This window comes from Hipposideros armiger, unplaced genomic scaffold (assembly GCF_001890085.2).
Source record: "Hipposideros armiger isolate ML-2016 unplaced genomic scaffold, ASM189008v1 scaffold_108, whole genome shotgun sequence".
Lineage (NCBI taxonomy): Eukaryota > Metazoa > Chordata > Mammalia > Chiroptera > Hipposideridae > Hipposideros > Hipposideros armiger.
This window is the reverse complement of record NW_017731458.1, coordinates 3,150,477-3,170,423: the sequence shown is the minus strand read 5'-3', so window position 1 is coordinate 3,170,423 and position 19,947 is coordinate 3,150,477. Positions and strand designations below refer to the sequence as shown.

General features: G+C 50.4%; 3 protein-coding genes across 4 annotated transcripts in view; 1 reads left to right on the top strand and 2 right to left on the bottom strand.

The window, feature by feature from the left end:
• Positions 1–1,992: 1,992 nt before the first annotated feature.
• Positions 1,993–5,669, bottom strand: VMA12 (vacuolar ATPase assembly factor VMA12). The gene is made up of 6 exons (XM_019646962.1): positions 5,417–5,669; positions 4,283–4,356; positions 3,861–3,950; positions 3,313–3,355; positions 2,987–3,099; positions 1,993–2,684 (listed from the first exon to the last, which is right to left on the bottom strand). The coding sequence occupies exons 1-6, from the start codon at positions 5,625–5,627 to the stop codon at positions 2,589–2,591; spliced, it is 627 nt and encodes a 208-aa protein (XP_019502507.1). The 5' UTR covers positions 5,628–5,669; the 3' UTR covers positions 1,993–2,588.
• A 96-nt stretch (positions 5,670–5,765) lies between these two features.
• POLDIP2 (DNA polymerase delta interacting protein 2) lies at positions 5,766–14,660 on the top strand. Its single transcript, XM_019647027.1, has 11 exons — positions 5,766–5,997; positions 7,349–7,430; positions 8,273–8,370; positions 9,060–9,156; positions 9,326–9,401; positions 9,633–9,740; positions 10,203–10,339; positions 11,165–11,191; positions 11,402–11,527; positions 12,949–13,028; positions 13,589–14,660. The coding sequence occupies exons 1-11, from the start codon at positions 5,840–5,842 to the stop codon at positions 13,701–13,703; spliced, it is 1,104 nt and encodes a 367-aa protein (XP_019502572.1). The 5' UTR covers positions 5,766–5,839; the 3' UTR covers positions 13,704–14,660.
• Positions 14,661–14,835: 175 nt separating this feature from the next.
• The window catches only part of TNFAIP1 (TNF alpha induced protein 1), a 10,599-nt gene continuing 5,487 nt past the window's right edge, over positions 14,836–19,947 (bottom strand). Inside the window, exons 6-7 of one of the 2 annotated variants that reach the window (XM_019647028.1) lie at positions 18,965–19,187; positions 14,836–17,462 (exon numbers count right to left, since the gene is read on the bottom strand). In XM_019647028.1, the coding sequence (XP_019502573.1) occupies positions 17,226–17,462; positions 18,965–19,187 (460 nt within the window). In that variant the 3' untranslated portion in view covers positions 14,836–17,225. The remainder of the gene's footprint in view (positions 17,463–18,964; positions 19,188–19,947) is intronic. The other variant, XM_019647029.1, reaches the window with a different exon arrangement.

Here is a 19,947-nt window from a genome sequence, read left to right as displayed (position 1 = left end):
AGGAAGTGGCTGAGAACAGACAGAGTTCTCTTTTCTGTGATGAGAACTGGAGGACAGGCCACCCGATTCCCATTTCTAACTGTGCTCTTGCAGATGGACACCACCTTACACAGTGACTATTTTTCCTTTGCAGGAACTAGATTGTTTATCTCTTTATCCCCAGAAGCTAGCACAGTACTTGGCTCATAAAGGAGCTCTCACTAAATGCTTGGAGCCACAGAAGCCTTTTGGCTTCAGAGTAGGGCGTTGGGATCAGGTCAAGACCCCATTCTAATGAAAGGGGTGTATGTGTGTGGAATGACCCCAATCTCATCATGAGAAAACACCCTGGATCACAAGCTGTTTGAGGAGGCCTGCTCCTTACCTAAAATTTGGAAGTATTCTAACCTGAATCCAGGTACCTGGGGGATGTGAAAGCTTAAGGCTATGTGGGTACTCTGGCCCAGAAAGTTCAGCACAGGTAAGTACAGCCCGGAATCTCCACAAAGCTTCAGTGGAGCTTTTTAACTTAAACAGTTTGGGTTGCTAGAAACACTGGAAAATGCCACCTGCATTTTTTTCTCATGGTTGACATTTCTTCCAACCAACCAAAAAAATCCTAAGGGTTCTTAACAAAGTGATCTATGGTGAACAGGAGGGTCTACAACTTGCCTTTCTCTCATGTTGAATATTGCCCTGAGAGGCTCAGACTTCCTATGTATCAGGAAGAAGATGGAAAACATTGTAAATTTCTACTGAATCAATGAGTGTATAATTTCTAAGAGAAGAGTGCTCTGGAGGGGTGGGGGTGGGGTGGGGTGGAGGGGAAGACCACAGGAGCTCATGCACTGAACGGAAAGAAAAAATCTATCACTGGGGCAGACCCTGCACAATTCTCAGAACTATGAAAATCTTGGGGCTTTTGTGTTGTCACAGATTTGAAATAAAAATACAATGGATACAATAAATATTTATTGGATAAAGAACTAATGCTGATATCATTTTTAAGCATCTTATACAGACTTTATCATCATATCACTAATCTGAGTTCTAGAAGATTAACACAGCAACTTCAGGGTGGCCTAGTAATCTCTGGCTCCATTTAACAGAGGAAGGACCACAGCAGGTCATTTGATCGCTCTCAGCCTCAGTTTTGTCTTCTGGAAAAGGGGCCCAAGACCATTTGCTTTTCCAACCTCCAAGACTGTTGTGAAGACCAAAAGCAACTATGTGAAACAATTAGTCAACTGTGAGCATTTACATACTATTTTTTTCACTTACCCGAACATGTTTAAGAACTCACATAAAATATCCTATATTAGGCTTATGTATAATAATATGTAGACATATTCATAATGTATATATACATATACATATTCATGTGTGTGTTTATTCAGTTATATATATAAATCTGAAAATGGTCCCTGTCCACAAGGAACATCTTTTACTAGTTGAGATAATCCACAGTAGGTATACTCTCTCCACAAACACAAATAAGTACGAGGGATTTTGCAATTAAAAGCAGATAAACTGTTTGCCATCTGTATTATTTACCTTTTTGGAGGAAGAGCAAAGGGTGAAGGGAAGGTAGGAAGTTTAAGGAGGGCTGGTGAGTGGTAGAGACAGGCAGAAGCATTTAGAAAATCTGAAAAAGGCAAGCAGAAGGAAGAGGATGAAGATAAAAACTAAGATTCCAGGGCTGCCCGAGTGGCTCAGTTGGTTAAGAGCGTGAGCACTGAGCAACAGGGTCGCCGGTTCAATTCCCACATGGCCCGGTGAGCTGTCCCTGAGCTGAGCTGAGGCTGAGGTGCCAATAGGTGGCAGGATGGCTCAGCAGGTGAGAGCACGTGCTCCTAACAACAAGGTTGCGGTTCAACTCTCGCATGGGATGGTGGGCTGTGCACCCCCGCAACTAAGATTGAACCCGGCACCTTGGACTGAGTTGCCCTGAGCTGCTGACTGGCGGCCGGATAGTGACTGGACTTGGAGCTGAGCTAGCTGTGCCCTCCACACCTAAGATTGAAGGACAACAACTTGGCTGTTCCCCTTCCCCAATTCCCCAATAAAGCCTTTCAAAAAAAAAAGTAGCTGCCTTACTTCCAATTCTGCCATGTTGTACCAATCTGTTTTTCTCTATTTGGTGTCCTCTGATCAGTTCTTCTTCCAGCACAAACCGGAGAAACAGAAACCTTTCTGCTTTCTTGGAAGTTTCATAACTAAGTTACAAGCCTGTGTCAAGGATGCGTGGAGGAAAGGATGACTGATTTGTGTGCTTGGGCAAGTTCAAGGCAGTGTGGTCTACTTCTGGGAAAGCCTGGGTTCTATTTACTCCAGATGGAAAAAAATCCATCCCCAGCAGTGCCCAGAATGGACTGGTGAAGGCAGATGGACACCAGGATCAGGAGAAGGTACAGACAGATCATACTGCTCCCTCTGGCAATTGACAGAGGATACGGCTCCCCAAAGGAAGAGCAGATAGCCTTGGCTCAGCCCTGAATAACCAGAGCTGAATACAAAGAGCCTGATGGGTTCACTAAGAGTCAGTGATTGGCAGCTAGGAGCGTGGAGCCCCTCCAAATCCTCTCCAGACTTTGATGATGAAGCATCAGTTATATCTCTCCCAACTCGCCTTCCATCGCCCGCACCATGACATACAGCTCGGCCAGACCTACCACAGAGGCGACGATCAATGCAGCCAGTGTCCGCTGCGGAGGGAGAGAACCGGGGTAAGGGTTATGAAGGTCAGCCTCCAGTTCTGTAGCCTCCAGCACCTCTAAAAAGGAAGGAGGGGACCCTAACCCAGCCCATAAATTGTGGGGAAGGGAAGAAAAGGGGATTCTCTTGACGTTATTATCTACCCCCATGACTACTGGAAAGCTCAAATGCTTTTGTTTATTGCATAAATATTTGTTCAATACCTAACCTATGCAAGGCATTTTCACATATGCCCTCCCTATCCCACTAACACCCCATCTGGAGCACCCTACCTTGCTCAGTGCCTACTCACCGAGGCCATTTCTGTGAAGATATACTGGCTTCCAAGGTAAGTGCAGACGAAGGCAGCTGCCACCGTGACAATGAAGTTGAAAATGGTGATGACCAGAGCCTTCACTGACCTCACTTTGGGGAGAAACCCAGGGAAGAAACCTTTAGGTCAGCATCCTCAAGGAGGCCCTCGGCCCTCTTATCTCATGGCTGCCTCCCCCACCAACTGTGTTTCCCTCAAACAACAAGCCCAAATAGCTCAGGCTTCAGAGCACTGCGGTGGGAAGGAGTGCTACGACCGATCCTTCCTAGGGACAGCCTTTAACACCTGATTTCCTAGTACCTCACCTTGCTTTCCCAGGTCACTGAGAATCTCACCATGCCTTGGATCCTGGGAAAAGGAAAAAGCAAGTGATTTTCAAATGGAAGCAACTCAGAGGCAGCCCAGCGAGTATCCATTTGTCAGCATGGGCTCTGCCCTCTTTATTCCCCAAAATATTAACTCTGTCTTCTCCATGGATTTTGTCTGGGACCAGTTGGATTTTTTTCTGGACCACAGATCAAACGTTTTAGAGAAAGGACATAGATTCTCAATACCCCTCTCCTGCTCCACAGCAGGAGCATGACAGAGAACAGTAGGGAACGCTGCCAGGAGAAAGGCGCCAAGGCTCATTTCCACCTCCACGACTGTTAAGAATCAGTCACCATCTAAGTCCAGCGTTTCAGTGAATGAGTTGGGAATGATATTTGGATTGTATGTAGCACAGAGCTTCTATGGTCCCTGAATAGTATACAAACCAAGTTTCCATGTTGTTTCTTTCCTCTGTGCCTCTTCCCAGTGCAGGGCCCTGCTTTCCAGGGCTACTCGGTCCATGTACTGAAGAGCAGGCCCTTACCTGACAGGTGACATTGCGGGTGATCCGCTTATATTCCTCATTGGCAAGCTGTATCTTAATTTTCTCCAGACGGGCAACTAGCTCGGGGTTCTAAGGCAGAAGAATCAAACGAGAAGAATGTTGCCAGCTTGCTGGGATACATGTCACAATCACTGGTTTCAAGGGGCAAAGCACTGCTAAGGGTGCCAGGAGACTCAGACTCATGTCATGTACCAGCTCTGCCTCCACTGCTTTAGAAACTGGTGTTGTTTTTTTTTTTATGGATCTAGTCCCCAAACTGTCAAACACGGAGGACAATATCTGGTTCCCCCACCCCAGCTCCCAAGGATTTAAAAGACACATTTTTTTAGCCCCAAAGTTAATCCATAAATATGGATGTATCACGAATAAGCCCAACTCAGCCAACACCCACCCTTACGTACCCTAGGAGGCTTCACCACCTCTGGGAGATAAATTTCACTGCCTTCTAGGAGCTCATGAAGGTACAGTGTGGAATCTGAGAAGAGAAGATTTCCACAAACATATGATCCATAGAGCTGAGGTCAAAGGATTAAGATCAGGAAAGGGTCCAGTCCGTCTATTCTTTCTACCCAGCATAAAGCATGGCCATTCCTATACCAATTCATCTCCGAGATCACTTTCAATTGGGAAGAATGTAAGACAATTCCACATGATCACCTCCTAGTGCTGCACAGCTGAGTTTAACTGTCAGCTCTCAATTATCCTGCCAATGTCACAGCTAACATGTAAGCCATTTATATTTGCCTTTAGGTTAGGTCATTAGGTCATTTCTGTGCTCACGACAGAACTGCCTTACATAGGTTGATGCCATAGTGATGCTGAATACTCAGAGGACACTGTATTAGATGATCTCTAAAGTCCTTTTTAGTTCCAGTAGTTAAGCCGTCCACCCTTTGTACTTCTGGGTAGGCTATATTAATTCTGGAAGAAGACGTTACATCCCAGTTTGTCCTGTTCCCACCCTTTACAGTTAAGGGACTGAGGCCCCCAAAAGAGAAATGACTCCTCCAACAGGAGCTAGGACTAGAACTCAGATGCTACTCCCAGTTCAGACCTTCCAACACAGCTTTCTATCATCCTATCTAAACAAACAAACAAACAAACGAAACACTCATTTAACCACGTTTGCTTTTGAGATGAAAAGAAACGCAGACTCCCGAACAGGACAAGCTCACTATGCTAAGTTGGTTTTTAATGTGGCTTAAAAGAAAGAAACTGAACTTGTGAGATGGTCCTGGGTTAGAGCCTGAACTTTCTGAAGGGTCAGGTGGGCCTACTTGGACCTGGAAGTTAAGGGGAGACGCTCAAGAGAGCAGAAACTGCACACATACATTTTGTAATACACGAGGAACTCCCGTGGAAGTTGTGAAGCGAGTGGGTTGCCCTGCGATTTAGGAGGTGACTCGATGACCGTTCCGCGGGCGAAAGAGAGTGATGGATTTTTCCCTCAGAAAGATGCTAGAGATGGAAAGACCTCAGGTGGGAATAGACTCTGGGGGTAAAAAGGAGGCGACTCCGGAGAATGGGCCTCTCACCCTTTTCTCTCAGGTACTGATGAAGATCCCGGATCAGGCGGAAGGGAACCAGGCGAGCGGGACGACTGGGGCTGTCACCGCGCTTGTGCTTCTTCCCCAGCGCGGCCTCCAGCTCTGCCCGCAGCTTCCGGGGCAGCTGCTCTGGCTCCAGCTCCCCGCCAGGGCCCAAAGCGCGCACCAGCCTGTCACCAGGGACCAAGGAAGACGCCATCTCTAGCCGACTCTACGGTCAGGTGACCCGAAGCCTGGACTTCCGCCAGTCGTGCGCCGGAAGGAGCTCGGAGCTTGCGGGGCGCCGCGAGACCGGGCAGAGGGCCAAGAGGGGCGGGCCGCGGCGCGGGGCAGTGTGGGGCGGGGGCGGGCCGCCGCCGGGCCGCAGGTCGGGCCCTGTTGTCAGCAGCCCAGCAGGCGCTCGGGTGGGACATGGCGGGCTGTGTGGCCCGGCGGGCGCTGGTCGTGGGCAGCCGCTGGTGGCCTCGGTCGCTGACAGGGGCCCGGGGGCCGAGGCCGCTCTGTGCGGCGGGTGGAGCTGGGGTCTTCCCACCAGCGGCGACCACGACGCGGAGGCACCTCTCGTCCCGGTGAGGGACGGAGCGCGGGGCCGGGGCCCGGAGCATAGGGAGCGTGTTCCCGGTCAGCGGGGAGGCCAGGAGGCCGGGCCAGCTGAGAATGATTGGAGTTGGAACCCGGGAGAGGGTCCCGACCGGGAGCCGAACTGCGCTGCCTGGGGCGTGTGCCAGGAGCAGAGAAGGGATCGTGGTCCAGAGCCCTGGGTTGTACGGGGTTGGCTCCGAGGGGCAACTAGTAATCCTCCCAGAGTGAATCTTACCTTTCCAAATGAGGGTCTCCGACCGCTGCTGTTAGTGGTAGCCTTTTACTAAACCCTAGGGCTTTTGACTTGAACCCGCAGCCCCGAATTGGATTAAGGCCTCCCTCAGAAAGATGCTCGTAGTGGGAAACGGGACGCTTCGAGTCTGGGCCCTGCAAGGGTCTCCGGTTTCAGTGTAACCTTAGGGAGACTGTTTCCCTCTATGTGACTTGGGGAAGGGGGCTTGAGGCCGTGGGGATGGTGTGAACACTGTCTCTAAGGATGGGACAGGCAAATCAGATTGGGTCTGGTGGATCAACTCGGGGGAAGTATAATGTTCACATCTCCCAAAATAGGAAAACTAAGTGCTTTGAAGAGCCGCTAGAAAGAGCTCCTGTGCAGACAGAGGTCACTGAGAGAAATGACCTTTTAGTGGCTGAGATTAGACACACTGGGGGGAGATGATAAATATTTACAATTTCAGACCCCTGTGAAAACTGATGTAAATCTGAACAAAAACTAGAGTGAGAGACTACTAGGTGCAATGTAGGAGTACAGTAGGAAATCTAGAGAGGAGGATTAAGGCCTTTAAGGGCATGGGAAGACGGACATAGAATTATAACACAGAACAAATATTTTTTAAGCTCCTCTTATACAGTAGGCTCTGGGGGGTGGGGGGACACGGGCTAATCAGACACAGGCATTGCTCCCAGGGAACTTATAGGCTGTAATGGAGATAAGATGTGGACACAAATAACTGAAATGCAAGGTGAGAAGGACAGTTAAAATGCTGTGGGAGATCAGGAGGGTGACTCAGGAAAGAAAGGGAGGCGAGGAGTACAGTTAAGCAGGGTATGACGGCAAGATATGAGGAAAGCAGAGAGTGAAGATTAGAAAGGGATCTAGGAGCAGTCAGACCTAAATTGGAAACCAAGGAGGGGCCTGTGGCTGGACCTCAAATGAGGAAAGACAGAATCTCTATGGAACGGTGATTTGCAGGCCCCATATCTGCTTTAGCCGGCCCCACTGCCCTGACCCCTCAGTATCCTAGTAGCTTTTTCCGATGGATAAATCCTATTACCCCCTCAGCTGTTCAGTTGCTTGTTCTTTTCCTTCCTAATTAGAAACCGACCAGAGGGCAAAGTTTTGGAGACAGTTGGTGTGTTTGAGGTGCCAAAACAAAATGGAAAATATGAGACTGGGCAGGTGAGTGCTGCTGAGCTGGTTCATCTTTCATGTCGTGGTGTGCTTTTCTTCTGAAAGGGTCAGATTTGATCACAGGCCCGAATGTTATGATTTTCTGCCTTGGTGTTTGGTGCCAGACCAGAATCACAAGTGTTTAAAGGCGGGTTTCTGTTTTTCTGGATTTGCATGCATTCCATGTATCAGTGGATTCTCTTTCCTAGTTAGTGTGGACAGAGATGGTCTGGACTATTGTGAGGAGCCAGTTACTGCAAAGTTGTCTAACATAGTGGATGGCAGGAAGCCAGTGGAAGGAGCTTCCCGAAAAGCAAACCTTTGATGCTTTGTCACAGTTGAACTTTTTGCAGAGTAGTAAGCTCGGGTGTGAGGTTCTTTTTCTGCATCAGCTTTGTGCCAGATCCACTGAGATGGATTTAGGCTCCTTGTGGGTAAGGGGAACTTTTTGTTTATTCAACATTTTTTATTTTATTTTATTTTATTTTGGTTTGCCTACAGTGGACTGGGCATTGTGCATTGGAATTAAATCAGAAAGCAGTGTCTTCATGGAGTTGACAGTCTAGAAAGGAATTACGATAGGCAAATGGTCAATGGCTGTGCACTGTGCTAAGTGGAGGGAGGCCAGGGAACGCTTCCTAGAAGCCTAAGCTGTGGCCTGAAGGATGAGTACAAGTCAGCTAGGTGAAGAGGGGGTAAAAGTGTTAGGAAGTTGGTCTGGGTGGATCACAGAGTTCAAGGAAAAGAGTGGGAAGACCTTGTGCTGGACTTGGCATACCTGCGCTGCTTAGTGGTCTGGGCCCCACCTGGATGCACTTGATGGACTCACTGAGGCCTCTCTTCCCTCCCAGCTTTTCCTTCACAGTGTTTTTGGCTACCGAGGTGTTGTCCTATTTCCCTGGCAGGCCAGGCTGTATGACCGGGATGTGGCATCTGCAGCTCCGGAAAAGTAAGTTTCCCTGTCATTGTGCCTCATAGTGTCCTCAGGAGGAGGCCTGACTCATGGCAGACATGCGTAATTGGGATCCCAGGGGCGAAGACAGCATTCTCCTGGGCCTTAGGAACAGCCCCAGAGCACTCCCCTGACACTAACACCCATGGAGACAAAAGTGCTGTTGAGTGCCAGGGACAGTCTTAAGCCAGAGGGTCCCTTTAGGCCTTCCGAGGATGCTCTCCCAAGCTATTCTCAGTTTGCATTATAATTATCCCAAAAGGTATTTGGGGGACTAGTCTTCTTGATTTCTGGATGTTTTGTTAGAATCTTTTCTTTAATCTCTTATCATCATTAGAGTACATTTAAAAAAGGCCCAGATTCATTAAATGATCACAGCCCCTGGGATGTGAGAAAAGTGGGGTACTCTGGGCTCCGGGGACTGAAGCAGCAGTTTGATTTTCTCAACATGGCACCCTTCTTCCAAGAGGCAGCCAGAGAGTAAGACAAATGACTGTGCTATGGGTCCTCCATTGTTTGCCCCTGACTGAGGAGTGGCTGGGCTGGGTGTTGCTGAGCAGGTACCCAGCTGGTGCTAAAGATCCTTCAGATCAGGCACCAGTCTGTTTAGATGAAGAGGGGTACGGAACTGGGGCAGGCTTCTGTTTCTCTCAGGGTGGTCTTACGCTTCTTCCTCTACCCTGTAGAGCAGAGAATCCTGCTGGCCACGGCTCTAAGGAGGTGAAAGGCAAAACTCACACTTACTATCAGGTGCTGATTGATGCCCGAGACTGTCCACATATAGTAAGTAAGCAAGATGGCTGGGCCTGGGGTTCTTCTCCATGGGAAAGGCCTGAACCCTGATGGGGGCAAAGGGAGGGAGAGGGGTCAAACAGAGCCCAGATCAGCAGTGGGCCTCAAGTTCTTAGGGCTGGATAGTGACTAAGAAAGTCTGATTTGCTTGTTGCCTTAGTCTCAGAGATCTCAGACAGAAGCTGTGACTTTCTTGGCTAACCATGATGACAGCCGGGCCCTCTATGCCATCCCAGGTATGTATGAGCATCTAAATGGTGCCTGTTGATGAGGGGTCAGGTGTGCCTTAGGGAGGATTCGGATGCCTTTCTGATGTCTTTTAATCTGTTCGGAGGGATTATAGACGCTGAGAGCAGTGGGGCCAGGGTCATCCCACCTTGGGACAAGGCCAGGAATTGTGCTTCTTCTCAGCCCGTTCCTCCCCTCTCCTACATGAGTTTCACTGTTACTTTGCCTCTCTGTGCCAGGCCTGGACTATGTCAGCCATGAAGACATCCTCCCCTACACCTCCACAGATCAGGTTCCCATCCAGCACGAGCTCTTTGAAAGATTTCTTCTCTATGACCAGACAAAAGGTAATCTCTCTCAAGGAGACAAGCTGGAAAGGGACGGCTCTTTCTTTAAAGACAGTAACATAGCAGTATCATAGCAGTAATTTCAAAGTTCTATTTCCATAACCTTATTCAACCTCCCATGTGACCTGTCCAGTAGATGGCTATCATCTCTTCTAGATATGGAAACTGAGGCTCAGAAATGATGAGAAGGGACTCAAAGCTGCTAGTTAGTGGCAAAGCAAGGTCCGAAAACCAGGGCTTCTGACTCCCAGGCCAGTTCTCTGCCCACGATGTCACGTACCTCCTCAGGGTTTATTCTTGGAAGCAGCTCTGTGCCTTCTTCCAGCCTGTGCTTTTGCTTCATGTTTGGGTATCTTGTTTACCTGGGCCACCACTGGATGGATTTTCTAGGAGGGGCAACTGGAAACTGGGTGCAATGCCCTGGACTCTGGCCTAGACAAACCATTCATCCTCTTGCCCCAGCACCCCCTTTTGTGGCTCGGGAGACACTACGGGCCTGGCAAGAGAAGAATCACCCCTGGCTGGAGCTCTCCGATGTCCACCGGGAAACAACCGAGAACATCCGCGTCACCGTCATCCCCTTCTACATGGGCATGAGGGTATGTGCCCAGACTGTGCCCCTTTCCTCAGGGCTAGGCCGCCGGATTCTGTGTGGTGTCCCCAACATGACTGCTGGAGCGGGCTGTAGATTTCATCCATGTGCCTGTGGTTCTGCTTCCAAGTGCTACACGTATTCGGTGGGGCTGAACAGCCTCTTAACAATGGCTGGCATCAAGACCTAAAGCAGGGAAACCCTCGGGTCCCAGGAGGAGTCCTCCACGCTGACTCTTCCTTCTCTTCTGCTTCAAAGGGAGCCATGTTTATGAAGAATACACACATATTTGTTTACATCTGTATAGGCTGATCTTCACAGTTTTTACGCATTAGTCAAACATTTACTGAGCTATTTCTTGCCTGGCTGTCACCTAGGTCCTGGGGATGTAAATAAAAATGGAACACTCTCCCTGCCTTTCAGGAGCTCGCAGTAGTGGGGGAATCTCAGCATACACCATACCAAGTACTGTAATAAGGTTGGGCTATGGAGGGGCCGAGGAGGAGGGCAGCAGTGATGGGTGTGGAGGGACAGCAGCTGGCAAGGAGGGTGGTTCAGAGAAAGGGAAGCGCCCTGTGGCTGACTTCCGTTGGCATCCACCTCTGCTGGTACTCTTGATAGGACAAGGAGGGAGGCCAGAGATGGATCGAGGGGAGGCTGCCCCCACAGTGGGCTTATTGGCTGTAGCTCAGTCATCATCAGCCACAGATATTGACAGCATTGTTCTGACTTTGCAAACTTCCTGGAATACATCTACCCCACTGGAGGGATGTTGATCGGAACAGACTTGGTCCTGCCTTCTGGAACTTAAATTCTTTGTTTTTTTCCCCAGGAAGCCCAGAATTCTCATGTCTACTGGGTGAGTGTCTCCCTTGGGGAGGAGGAGCTCAGGAAGGGTGCCTGGGGGGGATGGAGGGGGGTGGGTTGAGAGGTGGAGTTTACCTCTGGGGAGTGGGGCCTGTGCAATGCTGGTGTCAGCCTTTGTTGCCTTTTGCTGTCCTAGATTTCTGGGCGGGCTGGCCCAAAGTTTACTTTCTCAGATATGAACTCTTCCCCCCAACTCCCACAGTGGCGCTACTGTATCCGCTTGGAGAACCTTGACAGTGACGTGGTACAGCTCCGGGAGCGACATTGGAGGATATTCAGTCTATCTGGCACCTTGGAGACAGTGCGAGGCCGAGGGGTGGTGGGCAGGGTGAGCATCTTCGGGCCAATAATGCCCAGTTCCTGGTCCTGCCCAGCAGGCCTGGGGGCTTAATGCATGGTTTCCTCCTCCTCTGTGGCTAAGGACAGAGACACCCTGTGTGAATGCATTGGTGACAAACCTTACAACAACCCTGTGAAATACGTTTCCTACAACCGATTTCCCAGATGAAGAGAGTGAGACTACAAAGTTAAATAGCTAGCCCACTGTCCCATAGCTAGTAGTGGCAGGACCTGGATTTGAATCCAAGTGAATATGACCTCAAAGCTGGTGTAGTTTTTGTTGCCAGCACAGTGCCATTTTAAAAATCTGAATTTAAATGCCCTTAAGTGGGATATGCACCCCCCACCACTCCTGGTTGTCCTTCCTCTGTCTCTTTATATGCTTACAGCTTCTGCTGGTCCTTGAAGAGATCTGATATTGCACTTCCTGTACTACCCCACTCTGTCTCCTGAGAAATAAAGTCATGATAAGTGGCCAGGGGCCATTTCACAAGCATTTATCCAAGTCAGCAGGGACTTGGAGAAGCAGGGTGGGATAGTAAGGATAGGGCTTTGGAATCAGATAGTCTGGTTGCAAACGCCAGCTGTGTTCTTCACTCGTCGCATAACTTCGGGCAAGTTATTTAACCAAAATCGGGGGTTTTTTTAATTGGGGAATTGGGGAAGGGGAAGAGACAAGTTGCTGTCCTTTTGTTCTTCAGTCTAGTTGTGTAGAACACCGCTTCACTGGCCCATATTGGTATTATGGTCATTGTGCTCTTCCCGGCTGAGGCAGGGATGGCTGCTCACGGTAGCTCACACTGGCTGCTGGCTACTCATGGCAGCCCACTGCAGCAGGGGCTACAACCTACGCGGTCGCTGGCCACTCACAGCAGCCCAGCTCCAGGTCGAGCTGTTGTTCACCATCTTAGCAGTAGAGGGTGCAGCGTCACTGGCCCATGTGGGATCCAAACTGGGGCCCTGCTGCTCAGAGCTTGCCCTCAAGCCAACTCTTAACCAACTGAGCCACTCAGCCAGCCCCAAAATCTGTTTCTTACTGCTGAAATGGAGATCACACCTATTATCTTATGAGTACTTGGAGACTTCAGTCAGCAAAGGTTTGCAGAGTACCGCCATGGTGCCTGGCACTTAGGCACTCTGCGAATGGACACTGGAAGGGGTGTTTATAGAGTAGGTCTCCTGCCTAGCTAGCATCTTTGCTCAGTGCCCTCAGACATTCAGTCTGAGATTATCTTTCCCAGAGTCGGAATAGAAGGCCCAGGTCCATGGCTGTGCGGTGGAGGAAGCACTGGCAGGCAGTCATCGTGCGAAGCATGAGGGCATCCAGTCCCGATGAACTGGCAGGCAGCATCTGGCCCCAGGGTACGGGGAGCTTGTCTGGCCTGACCTATTTTGCCTGAACCCTCCCAGGAACCAGTGTTATCCAAGGAGCAGCCTGCGTTCCAGTACAGCAGCCACGTCTCCCTGCAAGCTTCCAGTGGGCACATGTGGTAAGTGAGCGTGTGCTGGGGCAGGGGCAGCTCAACTCCACAGACACGGCACAGGTCAGAAAAGTGGGAGCTCATAGCTTGCAGTTAATTCTAGGCCAAGTTCAGTCCGGAGATGGAGCCTTATCTGCTGTTCATTGTTCATTGGGACTTGTCAGATTTTTCATGACCATCTATTTTCCAGTCCCCTGTGGTTTTGTGAATGGATGACTTAAGCCAAATAAGTGGTAATTACCAAATAAGTGGTCATTTGATGCTGCACCGAGTTGCCCATGTAGTTGGTTTTTTTCCCCCTGGTGTTTCACTCCTTAACCTGAAAGTGTAGTTGGGTAACTTATGCAGAGTGCATCTAAGAGCCAGAATCAGAACAGCTGTGTTTCTTTTCATATAGGGCCAGGAAGGGCTCTTGGGTCTCTGGACCAGTGTTATCCTGGCATGAGCCAGGCAGAAGAGAGCCCAGTCCTGCCTCACCCTGCTGTGGTTCTGGGGCTGAGGACATAGGGCTATCGAGATCCTCAAGAGGTCCTTCGCCCTCCCTCTAAACCAGCTTCTCTGACCCACAGGGGTACATTCCGCTTCGAGAGACCGGATGGCTCCCACTTTGATGTCCGGATCCCTCCCTTCTCCCTGGAAAGCAATAAAGATGAGAAGACACCACCCTCAGGCCTTCACTGGTAGGCCAGCTGAGGCCCTGAGTGCCTAGGCTCGGCCCCTGAAGAACAGTTCTCATCCCAGAACTGCTGCAGAACTCTCTCCATCAGGGGCCACAGTGGGTCTCTTAATTGTTTGAGCCATTTGGTTGTGGGTTTTTGTGGTGGGTGGGCTGTGACAGTTTTCTCCAGAAGACTCATGTAGGATTCGTCCAAGACTAGCCTCCCCTGTAAGCCCTGCCTACACTGTGTTTCAGTAGACCTTTCCACCAGGAACTCTGTGTTCAGCTGCCACAGGCCCGAAGGAGTTTTCAGGCCTGTCACACAAGTTGTTTGAAATGTGACATTTGGTCAATAAACCAGTGCACGCTTGGCCACCTTTGCCATTTCTGCCTCCAGGGTCTCAGGCTTCCTTTTCGACCCAGTGGGGGCCCTTGATTGCTTTCTTTGATGTCCTTCCAGGAAGCTGCCCCTTCTACTAGGGTATGTGTGTTTCCCCTCTTAAGGCTGGAGGTTGGCTGGATGTCTCCCAGGGTCACTGTGCCTCTCAGCCAGCGGGGTCGGGGCTGGACTGGACTCTTGTTTTCTTTACCTTCAGCCAAGTGGAGAGTGGGAGGCCAACATCAGGGTCAGAGGAGTGGCCTGATTCTTAGTGCTGGCCAACCAGTGGCATCTCTGGCCTCCTTGGGCCTGGGAGAGGAGTGAGCAAGTCAGTAAGGTTTCCAGGAACAATGGGCTTGCCAGCTATGAGCACGAGTCTGTCAAGCCTCCAGACCATAAAGGCAGAAATTCAGCCGAGGAGCTTTAGGTATGGATGGCGACTAAGCCAAGCTACTTTCGGAACTTCTCACAGACCTCCAAGAGCCAGCAGTGAAATGTGCTGCGTTTTGCCCTGATTTGTAGGGTTCCTGCTCCCCCACAACCATAGTGATTGTTAAAGAGGTCATTTTATTCTTGAGTTAATATTAAATCTCAATTTCAGCCATTATTAGTGTTGTTCTTAATCCTCCACCAGGGGGAGCCTGGGTTCCAGGGCAACTGAGTACAATCACTTAGAGCTGAAGGAGAACACAAGGTCAGGTGGTGAACACAAATACAAGAACTGGGTCCACAGCAGTGAGCTGACCAAGCTCCACGCACTTTAAGCAGATCTCTGCCACTGCAGTGTAACACAATTTTATTAGAAATTAGTGTTTGTTTCCATCACCTATGCTGAACAACTGTAGTTACATGATAAAGGAGACGTTCTCTTATGCCAGGACCTGTGCCATCCTTCAGGCAGACCTTGGTCAGATAACAAACTGAATAAAACCCTATACTGGTACATGTGGTTAACAGCAGGCTTCCAGTTTTCTCAGACACGGATGACGTTTGACTTTCATCCACACTTTGTTTCCTTTTCCCTGGGTTACTCAGAGTTGAAAATTTCACACAACCAAGAGCTGCTTTCTGAATGGAGCTGGGAAACTCAAAATTCTCTAAACCTTTACACCACAAAGTCTGATTTAAAAAGCTAAGACTACTTCAGTGAGTTCAGTGTTAGTGTTTTTTCTAAGACCAAGGCCATATTTTCAATCAGAGAAAGTACCCAGAGTCCCAGACTATCATGCTTTCTTAGGAATACTAGCCACTGAGACAACAGAGGATCTGAATGTCAAAGCAGTAAGGGGGCTACAGGGGTTACGAAGGTCAAAGACAATCATTCAAATACCTCAGTGGGGAGCTGGGACTTGGGAGTATTTAAAGGACTTCAGGAGGACAGCTGAAGAAATAGGCCAGTGGCTGCAGGCAGAAGTGTTCCAGGTTCTGTGGGAAAGACAGAGCCAAAGCTGGAATCTGGCCAAAGAAATGGATTTGTCTTCATCTTGTTACTTCATTGAGGGCTGGAAGAACTATTCATAGCTGATCAGCAGGGTGACTCCCCTGAAAGTCTATACATTCAAGACTGTGACAAGTGTAAAATGTCTGATTAGTTCTATTTTCCCTGCCACATCATGTCATTTCAGGTCCTTGCTGAGTGTCTGCTAACCCGGCCTGGCATTTGCCCACAGGCTCTGTGGGGTCGGCCAGGAGCAGCCACTTATGGGCTTACAGTAAGAGTAGTCAAGAGAGATGAACTTGAGAACCTATGTCCCTTTCCAAATGAGTGGGTATTGGTAAGTGACTATATTGTTTTGTTAGGCTGGCTGAACACTCCCTCCCTGATGGCATTCCTTTGGAAAAGAATTCGGATAAGCAGCCTCCCAAGGGCCAAACTAAACAGAAGGGAATGAAAACCAAAGCCCTGAAGAGGAACTCACACCTTTGCCCAAAAGCTGGTGCTTGGCACCTCCATGGCCAAGTTACCCAACAAAAAAGAAATGAAGAAACCTTTCAAGGGGCTTAGGCTGCTCACATCATCCTGTGTTTAGACTCACCACTGGGCAGAACCACTATCCCCAGCCAGAACACAAACCCAATAGCATGGATGGGGGAGGAGGAGACGTGTGACCAAGCACATGCCACCTCTGCACAGTGCTGCCAGGAATGCAGGACGATGCCCACTGCCCACGGGCTCCACAGCCTTCCTGCTGTGACCCATGCTCCTGGCCTCACGGTAAGGACAGCATGCTTTGGAGACAACGGCAAGAGAATCAAAAAGAGCAATCATGCTAGAACCTAGGAGTTAGTTCTGTGACTCTAAGATATTGGGGTAAAATGTCCGTTTTCACAGGGGTGTTAGGACCACAGGTCCCAGCTTACACATCCTTCCTCAGCGCGCTCTGGGCTGGCTGCTTGGCCAGCCAGGCAAAGCCGAAGCTGGTCAGTGTTTTTATTGCTTCTTTTATCCCCTCCCTCAGATTGATTCTGCAGGGAAGACTGGATTACTAGGATCAGAAAAAGACAACATGGGTCAGGGAATACACATCTCCTGAACCAAAGTACAAAGTGCTTTAAAGAAATAGATCCCAAAGGCATCGAGAAGAGCCTGGGGTTCTGCCTTACCCAGGTTGTTGGCACCCTGGAGGGGTAGCAGGAATACCCAGTCCCCTCATTAGACCTATAACTATTAATTTCCTGGATTATTTTAAAAATAATAGTCACCAAGCCTGTGCTTAAACACCTTAGGAACAAAAGGAGCCCCACCTTCTAAGAAACTGCGCCTCCATAGCACCAGCAGCCACCTTCACAGAATGAACCCATTCTCTATGGGCCTCAGCTAAGGTCCAGAAGTAGCCCTTCAGCAGAGCAGAGGGCCAAGGGGAATGTTCTTAGGAGGAGGTGGGCAGGTCGGTCCACTCACCCAGGGACAGAATACTCCCCGTCAGGCAGGCAGGAGGATGCTGGGCAAAGAAGCCGGGACTCAGTCATCCTGAAGTGCTCAGGGAGCAGGGCAAAGGAATACGGTCCCTCCCTCTACTCAGGCCCTCTGACCTCCCAGGCAAGGCCTGTCATGCCTCTGGGTGCTGGAGCAGAGACCCAGCCAGCAGCAGTGTGGGGTGGCAAATGGGGCGGGGCTCCACAAGAGGGGAGACAGGGCGTCCTGTGCCCTGACTCCCTGAGGGTCTTGTCAGTCGCGATGGGCAGACTGGTGGCCGAGCTGCCGGTCATCATACGTGCTGTAGCGCTTGACATGGATGCGGCGGACACGGTCCCGCAGTTCAAAGGTCTCCTCATCTTCACTGGGGGAAGCCTGGCTGCGGCTACGGCTTGTGGCCTCCAACAAGGAGTTGTCAGGGACTCGGGGGGTCTCGTAGAGTAGGACATTGAGCGTCTCCTCATAGATTCGGGCCTCTGGGAATTCCACCTGGGGTGAGGGGGGACGAAAGGACTGACTGAACGAGGTTGCCTCCCAGAGAGTGGGCAGCATATTAGGGCCCCCCGCCCTGTGCTGGCTCCAAAGGTCTCCTGAACTCTCACGAGACAGATGGCTGTCCCATGCGGGAGGGTAGGCCTCCCTCTGAAGATGTGAGAGGTACTCTATGCACATAAGGATGCAGAAGGCACCCTCTCCACGCCCTACCGGATCCCAGACGCGTGGACTAGTATGTGCAGAGGTTAGGGCCTTGGCTTTGTGGTTAGGCCCAGGTACAAGTACAGCTCCAGTACTTACTAGCTATAGGGCCCTGGGCCTAACCTTGCTGTGCCTCAGTTTCCACATGTGTAAAATCATGGTTAATATCTACCTCTGAGAGTTGTTGTGAATGTTAATTAAAAGACCGAAAGGGATGGCATTCAAGGCACCTGAATTCCAGCCTAATTTGCTGTGTCATCTTGAGCTTCTGTTCCGTCACCTGTCAAATGGTTCTAGGCCTGCCTGTCTCACAGATGTGGTGTGAGGAGTCAAAAAGTTCATGAGAGAGACAGCACTTAACATGACAAGATGCTGCCACCACTTCCACAGTGTAGCCAGACCCCCCAAAAACCTGCCGCCCCTGAATCCTGACTCCATTGATATGTGCACATGGAGCCCCCACCCGCAAAAATGACAGGAGGAGGCAGGGCTACCTCCTGTAAGCAGTCCTTCCCTGACCCTCAGACTGCCCAGCTGTAGGTACTTCAGTAGTCTGGGGGCCAAGGCGTTACACCAGCTTGGCTGCTTTCGGCCCTTCACACGCACCCGACTCTGCTCCAGATGAGGTGCCCTCCCACCCCAGCAAAGCCTTGCTGTCTCCAGAACACACCCTGACGGCAGGCAGCTACTCTGGGGAGGGCACTGACTGCTTGCAGCCTGGGAGAGCAGGGTTAGCTGAGTTTTTGTTAACTGTCACCTAACAGATCCCTCACAGATGCCTGGCACTGAGTTGTTACTGCACAGGCTAAGCTGATTGACCAGGAACAGCCAACTAGCAAGGACCAAAGAGGCCTGAACAGTTATTTTCACTACAATGCACTGCTTAAGAACTGTCTCATTTTCATAACAGCTCTGTTAAATTCGCACTATCATTCCCATGTTTGCAAATGAGGAAACTGAGGCCCAAATGGTTTAAATGGCTTATCCAAAGTCTGAAAACTGGTACATGGTGCGACCAGAATTCAAACCGGAATTGGGCCAACTCCAAAGACCTGGTTCTTTCCATTGCACTGGTTGTTCCCTTCCCAGTGGCCCTCAGCTGACTACAACAAACAGTTCCCGTGCCATTCCCTGAGCCCCTTGTATTGCCTTTTATCCATACCCGGCACCATCATGGCAAGTTTGGGAGAAACAGAGCAAAATGGATGCCTTTTGCTCCCTGTGATGAAAGGCTCCGTTGGGGCTGCACTGGTGTGTGTCCTGCCCCCACCTATGCAGAGGGAACCCCCCCATACCTTGGTCTGCTTCTTCTCCGTGGCATACACAATGGAGGTGCAGCACACCTCTGCCAGCTTACGCCCCTGGCCGTAGAAGGACCAGCAGCAGATCTCATCGCCAATGACGTCCTTGATGAAGAGCACACGGCCATTGAAGCGCAGGGAGAGCTTGTCAAACAGTTCGATGTTTTTCAGTAAGTGGTCGTCGGAGTTGCTGAAAAACCCATGAGGGCCAGCAGGCCTGGGAATGAGGTTCCAGCACATGGAGGGTACTAGCTGGGCTCTCCCCGCCCCTCCCCTGTCATTCTGAAATGAGGAAAAGTCAAGATGCCAGAGGGGACAGGAGGAGAAAGGGTCAGAGGGCACCCTCAGGGCTTGGGGAAAACATAGGAAAACATACTGGCGAGGAAAAACAGTTGAGTTGGTTTTAAGTTAAAGCAGAGAGAACAGGGGGAGGGAGGGCCCCTCTCATTAGGCCTGGCAGGAAGGAGGCTTGCTGCCATCTCAGCTGGATTCTTTCCCTTGTTGTAGGGGTGACACTGGCAACGTGTCTGCCCCACAGAGAGTCACTGGGAGGGGTTGGGACTCTGAGCCTGCAGCCTCCGGCATAGACCTAACCGTGGCCTGTTGAGAGGAGTCTGGGGGGTAAGGGGGAAACTGGCCCAGTACAAAGGCTGGCTTAGGGGGAGTCCCAGTCCCAGCCTCTCCTCCACCCCATAAGGTAATGCTCGGAAAACACCTGGCATGCTGCCTAACATGACATGCGGCAAGAGGGTGTGACATGTTCGGTCTCGTCTATATCCCAGCCAGGACCCTGCACCAAGTTCCAAATGCCTCTGCGCTGATTCCCCTTCTACTCTCTGTTCTTCCCTCCTAAGACCCAGACCCATGCCAACTGTGCCAGGAGTGCAGGTGGCTTCCCTTGGGTCTGCTGCCAAATTCCACTCTGGCTTCTCCACCCTTTCAGCTGCTTCTGCAGCCCCTCCCCCGCACCCCTCACC